This window comes from Gymnogyps californianus, chromosome 10 (assembly GCF_018139145.2).
Source record: "Gymnogyps californianus isolate 813 chromosome 10, ASM1813914v2, whole genome shotgun sequence".
Taxonomy (NCBI): Eukaryota; Metazoa; Chordata; class Aves; order Accipitriformes; family Cathartidae; genus Gymnogyps; species Gymnogyps californianus.
In genome coordinates, this window is record NC_059480.1 from 29,538,289 (window position 1) to 29,561,534 (window position 23,246).

A 23,246-nucleotide genomic window follows, 5' to 3' on the forward strand; every position below is an offset into this window, starting at 1 on the left:
CACTCACAAGGTAGCATCATTCTTACCATATTAATTGTGATATTACATTTTTATTGGCTGTCAGACCTTCACACCAAAAGAACTCAACTGTTATTATCATTTGGAACTTCATGGATAAAAAGCTGAGCGTCTGACAGATGTAATAAGTCCTACTTTTTGGGTTGCACACAGAGCCTGATGGAAGCCCCGTGCCCGTAAGGAAACCTACCACACAAGGGCATCCAGGCTGTGATCCGTGATTAAGGCTCAGATGAAGCTATTCCTACGGGATTACACAGGGACCATCACTCTTAAGACACAGGGACAGTCAGTGAAAAACTGCAACGCAATTCTTATCTCCTATTTAAAGTCCGCTGAATAATGCAACATATAATAATGCAATCAGTGGTCCTCCATGCTAAGTCTTCTCCAAGTCACTGGAGAAGCGCTGGATTCTCCTCCCACTTCTGTGGCCTCTCTCGCGGTCAAGGATGGAGGGTTTGTTCTGGGTCTGGTCAAAATGTGGATTAACATCACATTTTCTCACACAGCTTCAGTGTGCCACCTCTGTCATATGCAACACGACACTCAAAATCTGAGCTCCGTTCAATGCCTGCCGTCCATCTGCCCTATTTGTCCTACTCAAACTCAACACACGGCTGCAGCTCAGCCCCTCACTCCACATTTTTCTCCATTTTGCTCTCTCATGTTCTGTCACCAATGTCACCAGACCCCAGCCTTCAGCACCATTCCTCTGCATCTCCCTGTGGGATGAAAAGCGACTCTTCCCCCTGCAGGGCCCAGGACACTTGGCCTTTCAGGTAATCTGTCTACACCCGCCTACCCTCCCTCATTCCAGCCCCTTCCCCCAAGTCTTACTTTTGCTGTGACACATGACATATATTACAACAATTCTGAAGAAATCAATAGTGTGTATAAAAGCAGCATCCCAAGCACATTTGTCTGTTTTCAGTCTCTCTCAGAACCCAAGTACTTTGTAGCAGGAGCCACCCTCCTTCCATTCCAGCACATGCCCAGGGCTGCGGAGCACCACTCTCATATATACTTGCACTGGCTTCATTTGCAGTCTTCACGACAACGTTTTGCAATCCAGCAGGAAAAATGGACAGGAAATAGGTTCCAAACATGTTCCAGTTGGGCTCACGTCAAAACAGGGGTAGTAGATAGCTGTCCTTCAAAGCCCATTTTGCTTTAAGTAACTATGTCAGTAGGCAGACATCCTAGTGATGGACATCTTTACAAAATAAAAGTCCTTACAGGCTTAGGTGAGTTGCCAGCCGAAAACAGAGCGTACACGACCTTGTAACTTATGGCCTTTTCTGCCACCAAAAACCAGCCTAAGTTTATCAAGGGGGAAGGAAACAGAGACCAAAAAAAGACAAACAGCGTTACATGTGGCAACATCCTTGTGCGCTTAACCTTGCAGCGCCGGAGCCGATGCGCGGTCGGTGCAGGCAGGCGCCGACATCCAGCGGCTGTCTAGCGGCTCCGCAGCCCTTCTCCGGCGCGCGGGGCAGGGCTTCGCCTGCCACCGGCACTCGCCACCAGCCTGCCCAGGATCTCATCAGCTGAACGCTACACTGGGAACTCGAATGCAACTTTGGAAGTTCAAACGTCAAAACGCACAAGTACCATCCATCGGGCATTCAGCACCGCAAGGCAAGCTCTTGTCTAGCTGCTAAAAGTTAAGCTCAAGCCAAGCAACAACTAACAGTCTTGAAAACTCCAGAGGTGGTTAAGAAGCTGCAGATAATTTAAAAGTTTAATTTCGTATCAGCTCCAGACCCAGCAAGGTAAGACTGAAACTTTCAAAGTTAAGTTTTCTTCTCTCAGAAAGAAGTCAGCATCTGCTTTGCTTCTGCTCTCCCTACGGTCTCCTGTGACCGCTGTGCAAACACAGGCACATCATCACTTACCTATGATAATGCTTTATTCCTACTCAGCATTCTTCATCTCAGAGTAAAATGCTATGCCATTAGAAGACAGGTAGCCCTGCAAATTAACTAGACAGACCTTCATAAAAATGTTTGGTACCCAGAACTGGGGAGCACATCTTTAAGAGAGCTATTTAGGGGGCAAAACAGGCATGTTTTCAAGACAACCCAACCTCAAGTCATAAAGTACCATAAAACAAAGGCAATAATAGCAGACAACCTACAATAAGAACAGAGTAATTACCTTACTTTCAGAAGTCTCCCTACCAACACTGCCTTTTGAAACACAAAGAAACGGTTTGTTAGTACAATTGTAGCTGGAAGTCAGAAAAACCTTTTGGAATACAGAGAGGGAGAAGGAAAAAAAAAAAGATACAAATACAAATGCAGAAGGGCAACAGCACAGAACCACATCATCTGACCCCAAAAGCAGGTGAAAGCAAAAGGCCAGCACTCAAACGACAAAGCGTATCACACCCTACCCATTTTAAAAATACAAAAATACTTGTGTGTTGAACTCCTGATTTCATCCAAACACTAGGGTTAAGAACTTTCAACAACTTCATCTGCCTGCTATAACAGCTCTCCTTCCTCTATTTCTCTCTCATTACCAGAATAGTGTATTTGAAATACAAAGACAACTCTGGCAAGCATTTCACTCCTACCTACCGGTTCTGAGCTTCACATACAGAGTTTGTTGGCAGGTATACCTCTCTGGAAATACTTCCAGAGATGTTATCCCCCCAACACTATGTTGTGATCGCTGAGAACACATAGTCATGAAAAGAGAACAGGTGTATTCAAAAACCAAGCCATTTCGCACAGAAGTTTTTAAAACATTAACATGGGCAGCTATGACAGATTCACTAATATTTTCCACTTTAAAATTTTACTTCAACAGTGTATTATTAAAGCTGGCTATTTCTTATTTTCCCCAAACACTTTCCAAGGAAACTCAAGAGTTTGACATTATACATTGGCTCAGTGACATTATCATCTGCACTGCACAAAAAGGGGGGGAAGAATAAAATGTTAAAGATTTCTGATAAGTTTTTCACAATCTCTGAAAATGGTTCTAGGAGCACAGGTAAAAATATCAAAACATAGGAGTATGTAGTTTTACAATATTTTACTATACTTAATAACCTATTAATTTACTACTTTCTACGATAGATGTAAAAGTTGTTAGCAAACAATAATCTGCAATTTTACTTGGCAGCACCCAAAAAACAAACCACAAAACCTTGATAGATAATTTCTTCTGAATGAGGTTTACAGTACGTAGAACTGAAGAATTCAACTACAACAGCAAAGAGCTGTTTTCTCCTAATAAACCAAATGTCAAGTAGTAAAGAAAAAATACACCAAGAAAACACAAAGCTTTCGTATCAAATACATAACATACTGTCGTGGTTTAACCCCAGCCAGCAACTCAGCACCACGCAGCCGCTTACCCCTCCCCGCTCCCAGTGGGGTGAGGAGGAGGAAAGGGGAAAAAAAAGTAAAACTCGTGGGTTGAGATAAGAACAGTTTAATAACTAAAGTAAAATATAATACTAACAATAGTAATAATGAAATATAATAATAATGAAAAGGAATATAACAAAAAAAGGAAAGGGGGGGGAGAAAAAAAACAGTGATGCACAATGCAATTGCTCACCACCCGCTGACCAATGCCCAGTTAGTTCCCGAGCCGCGATCCGCGCCTCCCGGCCAACTCCCCCCAGTTTATATACTGGGCATGACGTTCCGTGGTATGGAATACCCCTTTGGCTAGTTCGGGTCAGCTCTCCTGGCCATGCTCCCTCCCAGCTCCTTGCACACCTGCTTGCTGGCCGAGCATGGGAAACTGAAAAGTCCTTGGCTTAAGATAAGTGCTACTTAGCAACAACTAAAACATCAGCATGTTATCAACATCATTCTCACAGTAAATCCAAAACACAGCACTGTACCAGCTACTAAGAAGAGAGTTAACTCTGTCCCAGCCGAAACCAGGACACATACACACAATTCTCGTAAGTAAAAATAAAATCTGTTGTCTACAGATTATGAAGTGAGAAGAGAATATAGCCATTACCTCCTGGTTATCTTTATTCTGATTTGCCCAGAAAATCTTATGATAAAGTGTCTCCATTGAATTGCTGGAATCTGATCTGTCAAAACAATGCCGATCCAACACTTCTAAGGTGTGCAAAACTCGGCTGATGGTCACCCCTAGAGATGAGAGTTAGAAAGGAGGGGGGAAAAAAAAGGTTTACAAAGGAAGACATTGCATTACATCCATCTGTCAAATCCATTACTAGAATTAATCACAGTGCAAGATTATACTCAAAGAAGAACAGACATAAACCCTAACGCTCCCAACGTTCGTTTCATTTTGAGTTGTCTTACCTGCAGTTGATTCTTGGCACTTGTCAAAAGACCACCGCACCTCCACAGCATGACCTCTTTGTTTTATCTGCTGTTCTACTTCATAAATCTTTGCCCGAACCTGTAAAAAAGATAGTTGCTAATTAGCTAGTGGTGGGAAGTCTCAATTTTCACTTCAAGCTTGTGACAGCTTTCTCAGCAGGAGCAAGGCACCCAATGGTGTTCCGCAACACTCCCTACATTTGGGAACAACAAACTGAAGCACGTTCCATTCAAATGTTTTTGTCTGTTACGAATCATCTTGTGCAATAAAATATCTTTTCCTTACATCCAACCCAGCAAAAGTTAACTTTCAGTGTGTCTGAAATATACAATACAATATACCAAGCTTCCTCTTATTTGCCATTTTACATCTTAAAGTACTTTCAGTTTAATAACAGAAAACATCTGAATATAAATAAAATTCCTGATACTTTCATAAAATCAGTACCTGAATGAAGTACAAAGTAAGGTCATCAAAAACTAGCACAAGACTAGTCTTGAAACTAGACCTACAGAAATATCTAATTTCAGCTGTAGTCCTAATGATCACAAATCATTATTTGGGATATAAAACAGACCTTAATAATCTGACAATGAAAAAAGCTTACCTGCTGATTAAATGCTGAATTTCCACCTGGCATAGGTAAACTAGATGGAGCAACTTGAAGTAAATCCAGAGGTGAGCCTGGATTAACGTTCTTATTTTCATTTGTGGAATAATTCCACACCAAGGCACTTGGACAACAAAGAGTTACAGTCTGCAAGCAATAGTACAAAACAGAAGTAATTTCTTTTTCTAAACACATGTGATAGACAACAACAATAAGAGAGTCCATGAGACTAGAATCACTTTTGGTCTAACTACTACAGTGAAAGAAACAAAAAGACAGGCCTAGGCACAATTACTTTAAAACATCCATTTGAGGAAATTCAACTACTATATTATTTTCCTTCTTCATTATTAAAACAATTATTTAAATATATACATGTTCAATTCCCATTTGTATTGCTTTCATAACGCCGTCAAAGAACATCACCATGGGTTAATTTCAGTCAGATTCTTTCTGTGAAACGTGAATGGGCTTTAGGAAAAAAAAGTCATTTTGGTGTTCAGCTTACAGAAAAGAAGCTACATGTGAAAAATTAAAATTTAAAAAATTAATTAAAATCAACTCTTCTGTCAAGATTTTAAAGCACAAAAGAGTCACTGAAATGCACCATGAACTCAAGATTTACTTCAAAAGAAAGATTTTGCATTGACAGGCTTCAAAACAGTCATTTTACAACGGCTTGGAGCAGGTACCTATTACCCTGTAGCATTTGGTATTGTACAGAGCAAAAGCAGAATGCTTTGGTGTTCTGGGGTCAGACCTTAAATATCATCTAAAACGATGGAAGTTGATTCATCTTATAGATGTTTATTTTTGAGACTGCAGAATTACTTCTTGGGAAGCTCCCCCAGTCCAGATCCAGATTACAAAGCAGCACCTTAGCAAAAACATTGCCTAGATAAATGCTCCTCAGAAAAGACCAAGAGCTTGTCTGAATCCAGGCTGTCCTCTGGACCCGCTTGGCAGCACAAGAAAAAGGGGTAGAAAAAAGAGCAGAGAAAACACACACACATACTCAAACCCAAACAGTACAGGAAGAGCAGAAAGATGACCAGCTGTGTTGCTAAAACCAGCACACAGAGAAAAGCTGTAAACCTGTCACAGTACACAAGCATACCCTAGCAGCCCAGGATGGAGACAAACACTGACACTCCCAGGACAGATCCATGTTCAAGAGGAAAAAAGTCACAGCACACTAAGAGCAAGACAGGATCTAACTTCCCAATTCACACACCCTCAGCAGAGAGAGGGATGTGGATACTCTCCCACTTTCTTTCCTCAGATAGCACTGACTGAGCCTTCCCTGCGTACAACCCGGCCTGCCTCCAGGCTCTGGACTTCCTGCACTGCGATGACTATGAGAAAGCAGCAGCCCTCGGAGAGGGAGCTGCATACCACAAGAAAGTGCTCTTTTACTGCAGGGGTGGTCCAGCACTGAAACAGGTTGCCCAGAGAGGTGGTGGAGGTGTTAAAAATCCAGCTGGACATGGTCCTGGGGAACCTGCTCTAGCTGACCCTGCCTGAGTGGGGTAGGGGGGTGGACGACATCATCTGAAGAGGTCCCTGCTAGCCTCACCCGTTCTGTGATTTTGTGATCCCGCGAGCATCAGCATACTCCTGGTACCACCACCAGGACATCCCTGTGCAACCCCCAGAGACAGACAATTGAACAGACAACAGCAGGAGGGCTTGAGGAAGTCTCATCAGGTCAGCACTCAGGAAGGCAAACAACTGCAGCTCATCATACAAGTCCTTTTTTAGAAAATAATTACTCTCTTGACAATTCTGCTATTGCCGAGCAACAAGCGCAAGTGAACAGTCTCTTCTGTTCCACAGTTTTAAAAACCATGGAAGTCGATAAGGCAATATAAACCGCTCGTAATTCTGACAAAACCAAAATGAAGCGGCCTGCAGTGGCACCAAGCATCGGTAACAAGCTGGAAGAAGCAAGGAAATCCTCAAAGGTTAGAGCTTGCAAGAGTCAGTATGGTGCTGCCTTCTGTCCAGCTGCACTCAGCAGACAGACGGGGTCTGGCAGAACCTCGCAGGTTCACTGGTGATGAGAATGCGATGAGATGCGCAGAACATTACTGCAACCAGAAACACTCCATCACAGAGGAAAGGCTTGGCCATCCCTGGCAGCAGAGGCGCTCCTTCCCGCAGCAGAGGTACAGACAGACACACAGACAGCACAAGCTTCTCCAGGTGGTTCCACCATCGCGCCTCAGCTGGTGTGGAGAATCCACCCTCCCGCTCCCCCCCAATCCACTCAGTCCTCACCCTTTAACGGATGCAGGTGCATTTCAACCAGCACACCTTGTCACACCCAAAAAACACTCTGTTTTCCAATAAACTGGATGGTTATAGCCTTGAAAACAAAGAGAACAGAACATTGGCCTACCTGCAGCATACAACTAAGTCCATACACCAGTGGACGGTGTTGAGGGCAGGAGAGGAAATCTGAGCAGGCCAGCTGTACTGGGCTCACCACGGGACCAGGGGCAGTCGGACTTGGGGCTGCCAGAGGAGGGTTACTTGGTCCAATGATCATATGAGGAGAGTGTGCAGCTACAAGGTTAGGACCATCGCTTAGCAATAAAGATAGGCGTCTGGCACAAAAATAAGCAAGGCGACGGGATAGGTAAGCTGACTGAACAAACTCTTCCGAATACTGAAATTTAAAAAAATGCATAGTTTACTACAGAGTCTACCCCATGTATTCATTTTCTTTAACAATCTAACATTGAACATGCATAAACTAGAAGGGATTACCTCTAATATTTAAGAGTCCAGAAGTTAAAAGAGAAAAGAGCAGCTCAAATGCAAATCTATACTTCTGTCTCTTAAAAATTTCATCTGCCCTCCAGGACCAGTTACAGTAACAGAATCCTTCTACCAATTCAAGTTAAGGATTATAAAGCATGAACATTTTAAAGGTGTTTATAAATTCCAAACATGCACCATGCAATATATTTCCCTAAATGTCCTATGCAAAAATGTTTATATAGATTTCACCACCACAAATATTAAAATCATCTACCATGTATGACTCACGCTCATATTGATTTTTGGCTTTAAAACATGCATGTACCTGCAACATTAGCGGCAACAACAGCTTAAGAAGATCATCATCAGTGGGTCTGATTTTTTCCAAAACGTCCAGTATCCATGTCAAATACTCGTGTCTCTCGAGCATTCCTTCCTTAAAGGATTTAAAATAAACACATCGCATATTAACTGGGAGCACTAAACAAGCAGGTGCATATTTACAAGTTTTATTTCATTTCTGGTTTAGCTCTCATTACCCATGTCAGCACAGAGCTACCAAGACCCCCAACCACCACTACACATGCAGGAACCAGCCACCATCATGGCAGCCCTGTGGATGGGGAAGCAATTGCGTACAGCACCCATGAGCTCTGCAGTTCCAATTCAGCAGGCTGCCTGACCTACTGCTGACAGACAGACTCCCTCCCGGCAACCCTTCTGCTATTTATTTCCTTGGGCAGAAACAACCAGAGAGTTATTCTGGGCTAGAACCGTGCAGAACTGAACAGCCAGGCCACCACTCCAACACCCAAGGCTTCATGTGCCACAGTGGCCTCAGCCTGATCCACATTCATTAAAAACACCCTTAAAAGATGGGATAATATAGAAAAGAGAATAATTGAGTACACTGCTGCAATCGCAATGAAGCACACTAAGCAAATCAAAGCTTTTTCAGCTAGCAAATCTTTAAAATGAATTAGCATTTACAATTTATGCAAATCTCATGACAAAAGCTACCACTAAGTTCTAAAATTGAACTTTCCAAGAACAGTAACTTCAAAAAAAAAAAAAATATCCATGCACTTCTTAACGTGTTACCTGAAACATATAAAAAGACAATTTTTCATTATATTCCCACTGCTTCAGGGCCTGTTCCATCTCCTGAGGCATCACTACAGAGCTGTTGCCTTGGCTGGAAGTCACATGATAAAACTCCGCAACCTTTGCCAGCTGCTCTCGAAGGTATCTGGTTATAATTTGAGTCCATTCTACAAAATAAGTTTACAATTGGAACACTTCAGATGATAAAAGGTTTCTTTCACAGTGAGAATTGAAACAAACTTATACTGCCTTTGTCATCAAAAATATTCCTCCAAAACATTAACCCACAGTTGCATAACGCAGCACCTATCGTGAATTAATGGGCTTCTTACGTGCCTCTCCTGTGCAGTGGTCTCAAAGCACAGATACTGTCAAGTGTGCAAGTAGCCTGCTAGCTTAGCGTGAGGTAAAAAGCACTGACACAAGGTATGCCTTTAGGGAATCACCTGTCTCTTTCATCAGATTTCAGCATTCAGCCACAAAACAGCCTTGAAATAGATAAAATAAATATACTTCATTACTTCCTTCCACCTGGACCTTTATTCTCCTCTTCCTTCCCCCTCCAAATATGGCCAACATAAAACTCAACAGGACTTTGCATAAGCAACGGGATATAAAACTGTTCTTTCTATAACCACTCTGAAACAGACAACTCCTCCACATTTTTACTCTGATGAGAATGCAAAAGCTGAGGAGCAGTTTCTTAGGTCAGAGTGACCAGCACAGTGCAGAGGTCTGCAAGTAAGACTGATTATCATTCCTTTGTCCTAGATAAGTCAGTAGGTGCTGTTTAGCAAATGCACAAACCGACTAAAAATTATCAGCTTTTCTCTCTGCTTCAGCAGTGATTCTGTATTTAGTATAACTTGGAGAAATTAGTGAACAAAAGTAAACTTGCGTGGTCATATACGTAAAGCTTTGGGAAAAAAGGAATAGTAAGGAAGGCATTCTCTTAACAGTAACTGGAACAACCAAGGATATTTGTTAATATCTCAGAGACAAACATCTGACAGAGCTGTATCTAATCAGCATGCAACATATTTTAGAAGAGCACACTCTTTTATGAATACATAATGCAGTTGCTTTGACAACCTAAGCCTGTTTACTGTCAGAGTGACAGGAACTACCACTCTCAAACACAACCATTTTCGCTGTTTACTACCCACCTCAGACTTCAGCTAGCGCGTTCATTCTTTTTTTTCCCCTTTGCATTTGTAGTTGGCAGTTGTGTCAACATATACAGACTATATGTTGAATGCTTTTCTATCCAAACCCACTGAAATTTCTGCATGAAGCTAGTGGGTTTTAGTGTTTTCATAGAGCAATTTAACTACATTTACTTCAAACATTCGCTCACTTTTGGAAAAACAATTCCAAATCCACTACCTCAAACTTATTTCATGTGACAGTATGAAAGAATAATTTTCCCAAAGCAATTACCAATATCTCTGTGCCACTGAGTTAGAAACAATGCAACCACCTTTCTGTTACCTGAGGCACAGATATCAAACATGTTGGGAACTGTCAAAGGCTGCTCAGTAACACGCAGCAACCTACTTCCCAAAAAGCTCTCAACAACCTTTGCAAAACAGGGAATTTGGACAGAGGACGTAATCTTCAGTAACTTACCTCAGAATACTCCCTGACAAAAGTCACAGGCACCTCAGCCCACAGACACTCTTACTGGCTTCATTCACCCTCGTGGTGAAGCGGGTGCCACCACGGCGCCAGCCTGAAGCAGGAGCCAGAGCAGGAGTACCTGCCTACCCCCCAACGCACACCACCACCTTGCACCTTCCCAGTAAGCATAGACTCCTTTTATTTTAAAGAGCTACTACTCCCAGCCAGAGCAAACTAGGTCTAGATCAATTTATCGCAACAGAGTGGACAGCCTTAGGCTTTCCCCGCTTCCTCCTTACTCCCCTTTCTCCCCCACTCCCAGACAACCAAGAAAGAGGGTGTTTGTTTTAACTACACCCTAACACGTATGCGTCCCAAGCAAAGGAACAGCCCCAGTCCTGGTGCACAGCATCACCATTTCAGTCCCCCAGGAGAGCCACAGATGCTCCCTTATCACTAGTAGAGCTACTCAGGACAGATTAGGGAAGCAATCAGCCTGCTCTTGCTGCCTGCTCCGAGCCTCCTGCTAGGGTCTACCCCCAAAAACGCTTACATCATTCAAGAGAAAAGGGAAGACAACCTGAGAGGTTGGAGAGAGGGGCTGTTTCAGCATCCCTTGGTGTGAAGGACAGAAGAGGAAGCTGAGAGGAGGAAAGAGCGAGTCACCCAGCCCCACTCGGTAGTGCCAAAACAGCTCAAAGGAGCCCGAATCCATCCCGTGTCGGAAGGAGGAGTGGGGAGCCGTGCTAATCTCCCACCCAAACAGCACTGACCTCACTGCAGCAAAGCTAACTACAGCACGACAGCCTCCCAGAGTTCATACACCAATGGAGGCACCAACCTGACTTGATATCTGGGCAGGTGTCTCTTTTCCTTCTTGCCAGCCACACGCGTTGCCTCCCCCTTGCTCTCTGTCTCTAAAAATCACACTGGTTTTTAAAAATATTTTTAAAGCTATCACCAAAGAACAAACACAGGATGTCTGCTAGAAAATAGAAAATATACTTTTGGGGCTCTAACTAGGAACTCAGAGTGAAAATGCGTGTTACGAGTCTACAAATTAAAAAAAAAAAAAAGACAAAGCAAGTTTGAAAGAAACAACAGAACGAGTTGGCAGGAAGTAGACATTTCTCACAGCAGTCCAGAGATGCTGCTAAACAGCAGTGAAATTGTCTGTTCTGAGCATAGTTATTTTGAGGACAAAGGAGGAAAGTGTTCATTCCAGACAGTAGAAGATCTGTAGGTAGCGTATGTAAATTGTGAGAGTAAAACTACAACTTTGGTAATAGTTAAAGTACCTTTGAACACCTTAAAGGTGTTCACTGCTTGGCCCACTGGCTTGCTGCCAGACAGTGTCATTTAAGGTTAGTACTTAAAATAAATACATTGCCACCTATGTTCTAACAAATAACCTTTGAAATTCACATTTCATTCCAGGCTTTCTAAATTAGCAGTTCTGTTCATTCCCCAGTAACATTTATCTTAGCACAGCCTTTGCCACTCCTGCCAATCCCACAGAGACCGGTGTCGGTGGTGAAGACGCAGCACAGTCATCTCCTCAGATGCTGCGCCTGGAGATTTAGGGAGGAATCAGCTGGGAGGAGGAGAAGCCAACAGGGCAGTATTTACGCCGCATGGCTCTTTGTACTCTTTGACACACATTTCTAAGCGAAACTGATTTAAAAGAATTTTTATTCCCCTTCCCACTACAAAGATTCCTCTCTGGATGCCTAGTAACACCAAAGCCATGAACAAGAGCAGGCCCCTTCAGCTATTATTATGCATTTAGACATTATAGATGTTTATTTACCAATATTTGGGTCAGTGGCCTGGCGTTTCTTGATTTTAGCTTCAGAAATAGCAGCGTAGTAGGCACATGTCATCTTGATCAGCCATGCCGCTCGCAGCAGTGGCACAGAGTATTTTGCTAAGTAAGCAAAAACATCTTCTTTTTTACTGAGAATAGGAACCTGAAATGAAACAGGCAGCACGTTATAGCACACAGTCCAAACAGCAGCTGGCACCTGCGGGTTAGCCCAGGCCTCCTCTGCTCAACCCCGCAGTACCTGGAGAGCGGCAGACCTCTTCACCAACCTAGGAACCCCCTACGCTGACAACACCTATGGTCTAGACACATAGAAACTAAGAGACTTGACTAAAAAGAGATACTGCCCCACACTTCCCACAGGTTTCATCAGGAGCATCCTTCCCCCGCTCAGAGATGCCTACAGGGTCACTAGCAAACCTCTCAACACAGCCAAAGGCATCCAAAGCGCAGAAACAGTCCTGCAAGCTGATCCTCAGAACCTCTGGAAAATGGAGATATATCAAGGTTTTGGGTAAGGGTTCAATTACACAGACACTGCCAGTTTCATGGGTGCCCTTGGTTCAGAGGAGTCCGTAATAACCAGAGCACACCAGGGAAACACAGCCTGGCCAGCTAATACTGCCTGCACTGGCCACGCACACAACAGGGCTGGTCCCACAAGACTTCCAGGTAAAGAGTCACCCTAGTCGGTCACAGCAATCCTTACACCTTTCTGCATAAAGGCAGAATAATTTTAAAATGCATTTTTAAAGCAACATATATGAGAACAAGACATTTTATACCCAGTGGAGACAGAAGGGAGTGGAGGCACAAATGCTACACTTACTATCCCCTCCCAAAATATCCTCATTACTCCTTCAGGCATACTCAACCTTTCTAACAGAGTGCCTGGAGAGCAGAGGTGCATCAACGCTGAAGAAAGCAGCAAACAAAGGACTGACTCTTTCCTGTAATGCTCTTCAGTGGTCAGTCTAGGGACTCTACAGAATCGGCTGCAGTGTTCTTAACATGCTTATTTACTGTTATCAGCAGGTTTATAAATCTGGTTATTAAAAAAACCTCTTAAATAATGAAAGAAATCTCTCTAGCGCTTCTAGTCACAAAGTTAACCTCTCACAAAGTTAGGGGGAAACTTAAGGCGATGGCATGCTTGCCACAGCAAAGCTCTTGTTTTTCTGGTGGCTCTATCGGTGGCAAAGCAGCACACATTCTTCACCAACTGCATAGCAACAGACCGAAAACTGGTGAAACTTGTACCTTCTGTTATTTTGATCCATTTATGCTCAATAGTCTCGGAATAAGAGTTCCCTATTTCAGTTTAATTTATACTCAGAGTAAGTCCCAGATACTGTAAGACTAGCTGCTTGTACACAGAGCTTCAGGAAAGAAAGGCATGAATAACAGCACCTTTGTTACTGTGTTCTAGATGCCACCTTGGATGAGTTTTAATGACCACTTCAAATTTATCTTGTACTGCTGTTCTTAACAGCATGCAGTATCCAAAAAGATAGCTCAGAATTGCCTTTTCCAGTTATACAAAGACTGCTACAAAGCAGCAAGAATTCTTCTCCTTAACTGGAAAGTTAAACAAGAATGCAACTAATAAAGACCATTTAACAAAGATCGTTAATACAAATTTAAATGTGAAGTGCATGCAAAGGGGTTGAAGTTAGCAGGCAGGTTCTTTCAAGAATGCATCAGCTTCCTAGCAGATTATCTCCTCACCAGACACGACAATTTCTGTAAACTGTTCCTTTGCTTGAGAAAGAGACCCTTGAAGTGAAGCGTACAGGCAAAGAATCTGGCTGTCGAGAAGATAAACATGCCTGAGCTGAAATGTAGTCACTCAAAGGAACTTTTTACCTGATAGATCAGAAGTTCCCCTTTGCCCAGGTACCCTCCTTGCAGAGAGGCAACACACTGCACAGCAGCAGCTGCCTCCAGCACCGCTCTGCCTCCAGCACCGCTCCACCTCCAGCACGTTCAGAAATACTGCCCTATTCCTACAGCCCAATTCAGTACAATCCAATATCCAAGAAATAGAGGAAGGATTATTTTGATACCTTTTTTGCTAAGAGAGTCAGTGGTTTACTTCCCGCTAGATCTGTGAACCAGTTGTGAATTGCACTCTGAGAGCGAGCAGTAACCAGCCAGTAGTTGTCTTTGGCATTTACTTGTGGTTTCTTCTTTCCTGTGTCCTGGAAAGTGTTAAGTTTTAGCTTTTCTGCTAGTATGCTGCTAAAGTAAGCGCCAATCTGGTGGGGAAAAAAAGCAAAACATGTATGACAACCCAGTAAGTAAGCATCTATCGTACATTAATGCACGAAGGATTTCCATCTGAATAGATGTAGTCATCACTCTAGTCCAGGCTATCAATCTAATAAGATTACTCTTCAATTCCCTGCAGCTAGGAGATGGGGATTCATGACATTAAGCACCTGTGCAACACTTCTGCATTATCATTGTAGAAGCTGCAGGTCAGCAAAACCAAGCCAAAGGCGACCAGGCCTCAGAGATACCAGAGATGCGACAGGTCACTGTGAATGCCCAGAGCCACGTCCCTCCAGCAGATGAGTGTCTCAGATTTAGGTCCCGATTCAGTGTATTCTAAGAGCGTCTCAGAACATTCCTCCCCTTCTACACTTTACCATAGCATAAAGTGTGGAAATACATGCTTTTCACTTCTATTTAGAACAAACTACACTGTCACAAGAACCGCATTCATTGTCCTTCCGTCATCAGTTACAGCAGGCAAAACTTCAAAGATTCAGGTAAGCAAGAAAGTGTTCTGACTTCTATTCAAAACACCTCCGCTTCCACTCGATACCTCCAGAATGAAAAGCTTCACAAGATTTGTTTCCCCAGTACTTTCAATCCCAAAACAGCAGAAAAAAACCCAATAGAGGTTTTACTTCCAATGTAACCTTATTTAATTTTCAAAATTACTGTAATAGAAATTAATTTTTAGGCCTGTCAGAATAAAATGTTTTTCTAATAGATATAACATTTTCTAATAAATATATTCATAGCTGCGTAATTTTAAAATATATGAAAAGCTTTTAGGAGATACTGAACTTATTTTGGTAATTCTGCATTTAAATCTTCCAAATAACTATAAGCACTTCCTTGTGAACTTCTGTTTTACTTTTCAAACAGTTATGTTCATTAGTCAAAACACAAATAATTAAAATATAAGACAGAAAGTGCCTGCAGGTAACAATTCTAGAAAACAAAGTCAGAAGAATGTAACAGGAAAACCTTTAACATTTCAACAGTAGCAACCCTGTCATTTACTTGTATCTCTTCTGCTGCTAAAATAAGAGCATCACTGTATAAGTAAATTCACACTTTCCAATAAGCTGTAAAAAGTTATGTATTTTAAAAGTCAAACAGCAGAAAATTACTTTGTCTGAAAACATTTTTATAAGCTTCTTGATAACATCCTCCTCCAAAACCATTTCTTCCTGCTTTCCCAACAGAGGGAAAAAAAAAAAAAAAAGAGAGTACATGAATCTGGACAGATCCCTCAAAGAAATATGGGAATTTTTTTTTTTTTCTAAACAGCTATCATTTTCAATTTGGAGGATAGTAACTAATATTTTAGTGATTTTTATTGCTCTTTTGCTTCTCACACTTCTTTGACTCTCAAAAAAAAAACACACGAGAGCCAAGCTAAATTTTACTAAACAATCCAAGAATATATTTCCAAGAGACCTGGACCACAGTGACCAGTTTCTCCTGGCAGAAAACAGCCTGCTGAAACAGATACAAGACCAAAGCAAGCTAAAGATGTGTAAACACTAGGGACTTCCAGGGAAGGAGTCACTACTGTCTTTGTAAGTGAAGCAAATAAAAGGACAGGAGCAAAAATTAATGTCTCTTCTACAATGAAGTGTGTTAGTTACATTTTGTTCTTGGCATCCATGTTTTGCTCTGAAGACTGACAACAGTAGGTAGCAGAAACACAGCTCAGTGTTCTTATATTAGTTCTGTAATTAACTTCAATACGAAGACTTCCTACGAGAAAGCAAAGCAAGCTCCATCTTACCTTTGAGGCATTAATGACAATATTTCTAGCAGATCCATGCTCATCTCCAGAGAAGGCAGGTTGATTACTGAAGCCTTGCTTTACATTCACTGCAGTAAGTTCATCCTGCAAAGAGTGTTTTAAGGGCAAAAAATGAAACAACAATTTAAGAAGTCACATCATTCTGAGAAGCATGTTTTTATAAAGAAAATTTATGTATTTGCTAGTATGTCACACTCTGCATTCACCTGAACCCTCAAAGCACTTTGCACATTCATGGGATTTCAGTGAAGGGGACACGATGCCACTCCTAGCCTCCAGTCCCCATTAAGTGTTCGCCTTACTACAGGCTTCAAGCCCATAACTTGATAAGGATGCCACTTGTTTTGCTGAAAGAGGATCGCTTCCCATGAGAAGGGTAGCAGGAAACAAGGCCTTGGCAGCCTTCGTAAAACCCGGAGCGCTCCCCAGCACCCAGCCCTAAATCTTCCTCATGAAAGCAGTGCCAGTCACCAGCCATCCTGGCCAGCGGAGGGAGAGCAGCGCATCCTCCTCTCCTCCAGATACACTGGGATCGCTGGAGCCACCTGCATCGCTCCACAACAGAACGCTGCTGCACACCCCTCGTGACCCCCGGACCCCCACGCGTCCCTTCCCCCAGCATGAAAACATTTTTGCATCGTTGTTTTGTTGAAGTTTAAAATGCTACTATTTCAGTTTGTGGCCCCATAACCACCGTTTGAGAATATCTACTGAAATAAGAAACAGACCACCTCTTGCAGAAACACTTTCAAGCGAACATCTGTCCCTGTTGCAACTAAACCCACTTCTTCTGGAGTTACTTTCGCAGTGGAAGTATTACTAGTCTCCTACTACACTATCAACACACCTTCATTTTGCTGCTTATCGGTATTTAAGCAGGCTTAGCTGGATCATATTCGCAGCAAGAACACAGAACAGACAGAAGCGGGGTCAGTAGCATTAGGTGTAAACACACACCCGAGTCTTCACAAATGCAGAATATAGCTTCCTAAGTGAGCCCCATCCTTCCCTGTCTTCACTCCGTATCTTCACTAAAGTTAATATTCTTCCACGGAGGCTGTGCAGTTTATTCACTTATTCAGGATCACATGCCTGTCAGACTGAGGTTTACCTACACCAGACGAATGGGAAATTGGCTTGTTTGTTTTTCTTAATCTCCCTCTGAAGAGGAGGCACAGATCTCCCCCAATGAATCAGTGACTTGCCACCAAAGGTACTCTACACAAGCTCAAGTGGTCCACGGCCCACTGGTAGTGGGTGAGATATTGGAACAATCCCCAAGATGACTGTGAAATAACCTATGAAAATAAAGAACGACCGCCATGCAACCAAGCAAATAAAATAGGAGAAAATAAAGCTAAGAATGTCATAATTTTACTGGAATATTTTATTACTAGTTTTGGGCAACGTGTCTCCCCAGAAACAGTGACCCAGAAGCTTCCATTCGGTTTATTCTCTTATGCTTTGCAACGCATTTTGCTTTCCAGTATTTTCGCAAAGTTTGGGAGTAATACAGAAGACAGTAATGTATTTAGAAGAAATCTAAACTCTCTAGGGTTTATGAAGTTAACAAGCCTCATCTGAATTTTAAATGAAATCAACAAGAAGTGCTGGAACACTCCTCCACCCACATTATCCCCAAGACAGCCTTGAAAACACAAATAAAGGCAGAGATGAAAGTGATCAAAGAGATTATAAGCAAATAAATAAAAGGTAAATGGCAAACAGATGGAGATCTATGTTACTATTAGTGCCATTTCCACAGATGACCCCAGTTCTGTTATCTTTAAACTTCTCCTCCTTTGAAAAAAAGCTGTCTAGATACCATTATGCTGAAAATAACTAAGAACCGTATGTTGTACTGCTATATCTACCACTACTGTAGGAACAAGCTGCGGATGGACTGACAACACAAACACATCAGTGTTTTCGTTTTGTCTGGCTCAGATTATTAGCTCAGATTTCTCCCTGCCTTCAGCAGTAGCTCAGAAATTTTAAACACAGAACATAGCACAGTTGCATAACCAAACACCAACTAGAAATGAGTCATGGCGTTTGTCTTCCCAAGTCAGGGTTACGTGTGATGGAGCCCTGCTTTCCTGGAGATGGCTGAACACCTGCCTGCTGATGGGAAGCGGCGAATGAATTCCGTGTTTTGCTTTGCTTGTGTGTGCGGCTTTTGCTTTCCCTATTAAACTGTCTTTATCTCAGCCCACGAGTTTTCTCACTTTTACTCTTCGGCTCTCTCCCTCACCCCAGCCAGGGGCAGTGAGCGAGCGGCTGTGTGGTGCTTAGCTGCTGGCTAGGGTTAAACCATGAGACACATGTCATCTGTGAACACAATGCACAGAGCTACCTTTACAAACAAATTACCAGTAAAATGGATGTTCACAGGAGCTCTCATTACATCTCACTTACGCCAGCTCCATTAACAGCTCAGGGTCATTTTCTAAGAACACAGCTGTCCCCTAGCAGAGGGGAAAGTTTCCTGGACAAACAGGCAGGAACACCAGCACGGCTAAATTCTACAACACTGAATGTACCAGGGTTAAGCCTGCTTTCACTTGGCTTGATTTGCAAGCCCTCTCCTAACGAGAGGCACAGGAGCACCGCACGCTGCTGTCACTAAGTGACGCGCTCTGCGCCACAACACGCGGGATCCTCTGGGCTCCTGCAGGGATGTCAAGCTTCCTTTCAAAATGTCAAGCAGGGCCCCAAGCGAGCCCAATCAAGGCGTAAAACCCTTTTGCAATTTTAAATAGCCAAATGAACATTCAGGCCCAAATTGCATTAATTTGTTTCAGAGAGAATTTTAATTGTTTTGTGTGGGATATTCAAGACCCACCGATGCATCTCCAGCACTCCATTTGTGAACACAACGGCTACAGATGGCTATCTTTACAGAAAGAAAGCCCAACAAGTCCAGGCCAATGTTCACAGGAGCTGAGCGGCGTCAGCTCTGCGAGAAGTCAGACCCCAACTTCAGCCTGCGTGCGTTACTTCACCCCATTGCAGCTGAGACTCCTGCAAAGCCTGTTCAGAGCAGGCCACCTGTAGCACTTACCCAGCCGGGTGCAGTCAGGGCACTCAAACTAGACCAAGAATGAATGAACCAACTGTTAGGATCACGCATTGAGGGGTTACTGTTGGGTGTTCTGGACTGCATAATTCCATATTAATTTGCTTTTAATTAATAGGAATGAGCTCTTTCAACTTAAGCATTCTCCTGCTTCCTTATTACTGCAGTAACACTGGCTTACTGCAGCACCAAGCCAGTAAGAGAAAAGCAGAAAGCTAATGATCTATAAAGGCTTTGAAAAACTAGGAACTGGCCAGCTTATTCTGACATCTGAGCTGAGCAAACAGACAATGTATAGAGCTATACTGGCACTATTTGACAGTCAAAAACAAGGAATTTGTGAAAGACTTGCTTTTTCTCCCTGACCTCAAAAATTTCCCTCAGAAGAGAATTTTAAAAGAAGTCCATTTTAAACTCACGAAAGCAACAAAACAGATCTTTTTAACTAGTCATTACTTTTAGATCCTCTCATGTGCTCCATCTTTTGCTTCGTGTCTCTTTATTACAAGGCACCTACTTTCAGCAGCTTGGAGCAACCACAGCGTTAGCTTGGAGACCCAAACCCTCTGCAGGAAGGTCCAGGATTTCAACCTGTGGTGTAGCTGCTGCAGCATAAACCTTCCACTCACTCTCAGCTTATGCTACCAAATGTTGGGCTTGGTTTGAACAACGAGATCAAAAAAAAGCTCCCTAAAAGAGACAGTATAAAATACTGTGCCAGTTACAGATTACTAAACAAGCTATATTTCATGATGAAGAGAGGAATAACAGTATTTAGAGGAGCATTATCCACTCCAACGGCTCAGAAGTCACAAGCAAGGATTAGCCATACCCAACAGTCAACCACAGGCAAAAGCAAGTTTCGCCGGCGACTAGGAAGACAACATACCGTTATAAACAGATACCGAGAGGGCCCAGAAAGACTCCCAACTGGCATAAAGGGGACAATACTGGAGGGGCCTTGCTGACAGAAATTTCAACTGCTTTACCCATCCTACCAGTGAGAAGGTGGTCTGGGCTACTGGTGATTGTAGACGTTGGAGAACTGAGCCTTGGAAGGGTCAAACCCTGTGCACTATGTGTGGAGAAGGCAATGAAATTCCTTCTGTCTGAAGGCTATTTCTCAGCATAAAATGATGCCGATTGTGCTTTTTTGTGCTTTGAAACTGAATTCAACTGAAGTTAAAAGCATTACTCATGAGTAACATCACCGGGATCTGGCCCTGATGATATTGTACATTCAGTGGTTATATCTTTGGCTTGTAATAAACACAATTTGCATTACATTTTATCCATCTTAGGGAGACTGCAACAATTTAGAGCACAGCAAGTGTTCAGAAAAAAGTTGATTCTAACACCTGCCTTCAGCTGCTCCTGCCAGGGCAGGATTTTCAAACCTATCTTTTGCTCCACAATCAGCAGCAGTGATTGCCGATTTTACAGAGAAAACATGTGCAAAGCCCTGCCCAATGTTCAAAGAGAACACATGACAGAAAGACAAGGAAAGCTAATTCCTCCTAATCTTTCTCTTCTAGAGCAGTATCAGGTGTGAAGAGCAGCCCCAGCAGGTGACTGCCTTCAAGCAGAAGCTATGCCCTACGCAATTTGAAGACTTCCCTTCCGCCACCCCCTGATTTCTGCAGGGAGCATTCTGCACACAGGGCACAGGCCAATGCTCAGGGGCTGAGCCTTACCCCAAGTTTTTCACGAGGGGACCTCCCTAAGGATGCGGATTTCCACCTGGCGCTCAGGCGAACGGGCTCTGGAGCATGAGAGCCCAGGGTCCCTGGAGGTGCTAGCTCCTAGCAGAGAGGGAATTCAGAACGGCACAGGGCGACAGTCGGCAACACCAACGTCACCAGCAGCCCATTCCCACCTCTACTAGGACCTGTAAACTCCGCATTTGTCTCCTTTTTCAAATGACAGACAGACTTCACCAACCCAAAGGCTGGAATGACACAGGACTGCGTCCTGTAAATGCCCCGTGCAACAAGACGCTAAGACCGCCCGTACGCACATGGAATGAAGACTTTCCCCAAGCCACATTTCAATTACATTATGGCAAATAACAATGAGCCTGTTGCAGTTATTTTCTACTTACTAATGCAGCCATGTAACATTTTAAATATTAACCATCTGGGCACTTGCCACTTCCATTCTTATTGTAACTGGCCGCCTATTTATAAATGTGTCTGCAAGAATCAATCCACCACCTGACTAAAAATATGCAACAGTCCAGAGCTAAAAATTCATCTCCATACACTGTCATAGCTGAGTTCAGATGCAGTTCTGCAAGCCTGGTCATGATCACACATAAAAAATACACATTAGAGAAATATTTCTAGTTGCCGTAATCCTCAGGTTTGTAAGTATGATGAGCAACGGCATAAGGGCAAAAAGACAGAACGATGCTAGAGGTCAAAAAATTGAGATACGTCTCAAAGGATTAGTAACGGACTTGAATACGCATCTTTCATTGCATGTTGTCCAAGCCCCTCTCAACCAGCACTGACCAATAGTCACTCTCTGACAAGTGCTTGCCAGCCTACATGAACCACATGATAATGCTCATACACAGCTAACAAATTACCCTTAATTAGTCTCCTTTCTGGAAGCCTCACAAGAAGATAACAGACCAGGAAGAGAGCAAAGCACAAAGAACACTGCATGGCTGCCCTGCTGTAGTCGCTCAAGGTAACTGGAGTTCATCGTCTAGACACATCAGACTGACGACTTCTACGGGTGCCGAATTCACTGGGATGGAAGACGGGCAGGAGCACCAGAAGAAGACATCCCAGACCAACCATGCGAGAGGCAGGTGTCTCTGGCGCACACGGCTTCGTGTACGAGTCACAACCCAGCACACGAGGCAAATCTTGGAGAGACCCGTTGACTTTGCTGGGAGACATCCCAGTCACAAAACCCAACCAGAGGCTTCTCCCACCCACCTCTGGAGGGCCGGCAGCCCAGAAGCGAGACTGGGAAGAGCCTACAACCGACCCCGCGGCTTTGCTGGACGTGCCAGCCATGTCACAGTGCCCACCCGAACTACACACTCACCCCCCGCACCGACTGACAATGGGTCTCCGTGGGTTTGGTTGTGGTACCCAGTAGTAGGACAGCCACAGCCTGACGCAAGAGTACAAGCTGCAGCCCCGCTCACCTCCACCCTGCATTTTCAGATACATTTCCCACCCTCCAAAACCCTCCAGCCCTTTTTTTATTCCTCCAACCACGGGTCCCTACTCTCAGGTCAGAAACACGGGTGGGCAGCTCAGCAGGCCCACGCTCACCTCAGCCGGTGGCACCTCTCCCCCTCCGGGCAGCCCGTGCCGCCCCTCACAAGCCGGGGGTGCCCCTCACGGCAGGTGGCTGTACCCCTCACGGGCCCATTCCCCTCAGGGGCCGGGGGTGCCCCTCACGGCAGGTGGCCCGGCCCCTCTGCCCTCACCGCCGCCCCGCAGGGCCAGCCCGGGTGCCGGCCGGGCCGCGGAGAAGGCGCCGAGGCCGAGGTGGCGGTGAGCGGGACCGCCGCCCCCGCCTCGCCGCAGAAAATGCAAGTCAGCGGGCGGCTCCGCGGCCCGCCCGGCGCCGCTCAAAAGTTTCGGGGGAGGCGCCGGGCCGGGAGGCGAGGGCGGCGGCCCGCCGCGGGCGGGGGGGCGGGCGCGGGGCTGGCGGCCGGGCCCCGGCCCCGGCGGCGCGGGCGCGGCGCGGCCGGTCTCACCTCCTTCTGGCGCGGGTCCTGCGGGTAGACGTCGGGCGGCCCCAGGCGCGGCCGCTTGAGCGGTCTGTGCTCATAGCTGAGGAGCCCGAAGGCGGCCAT

General features: G+C 44.2%; 1 protein-coding gene across 2 annotated transcripts in view; it reads right to left on the minus strand.

Moving 5' to 3' along the window:
• The window catches only part of MED12L (mediator complex subunit 12L), a 153,978-nt gene extending 130,732 nt beyond the window's left edge, over window positions 1–23,246 (minus strand). For both annotated transcript variants that reach the window (XM_050902187.1, XM_050902186.1), the window contains exons 1-10: window positions 23,148–23,246; window positions 16,324–16,428; window positions 14,339–14,530; window positions 12,258–12,417; window positions 8,825–8,994; window positions 8,049–8,159; window positions 7,359–7,628; window positions 4,955–5,104; window positions 4,326–4,425; window positions 4,012–4,148 (exon numbers count right to left, since the gene is read on the minus strand). In XM_050902187.1, coding sequence (XP_050758144.1) covers window positions 4,012–4,148; window positions 4,326–4,425; window positions 4,955–5,104; window positions 7,359–7,628; window positions 8,049–8,159; window positions 8,825–8,994; window positions 12,258–12,417; window positions 14,339–14,530; window positions 16,324–16,428; window positions 23,148–23,246 — 1,494 coding nt within the window. The remainder of the gene's footprint in view (window positions 1–4,011; window positions 4,149–4,325; window positions 4,426–4,954; window positions 5,105–7,358; window positions 7,629–8,048; window positions 8,160–8,824; window positions 8,995–12,257; window positions 12,418–14,338; window positions 14,531–16,323; window positions 16,429–23,147) is intronic.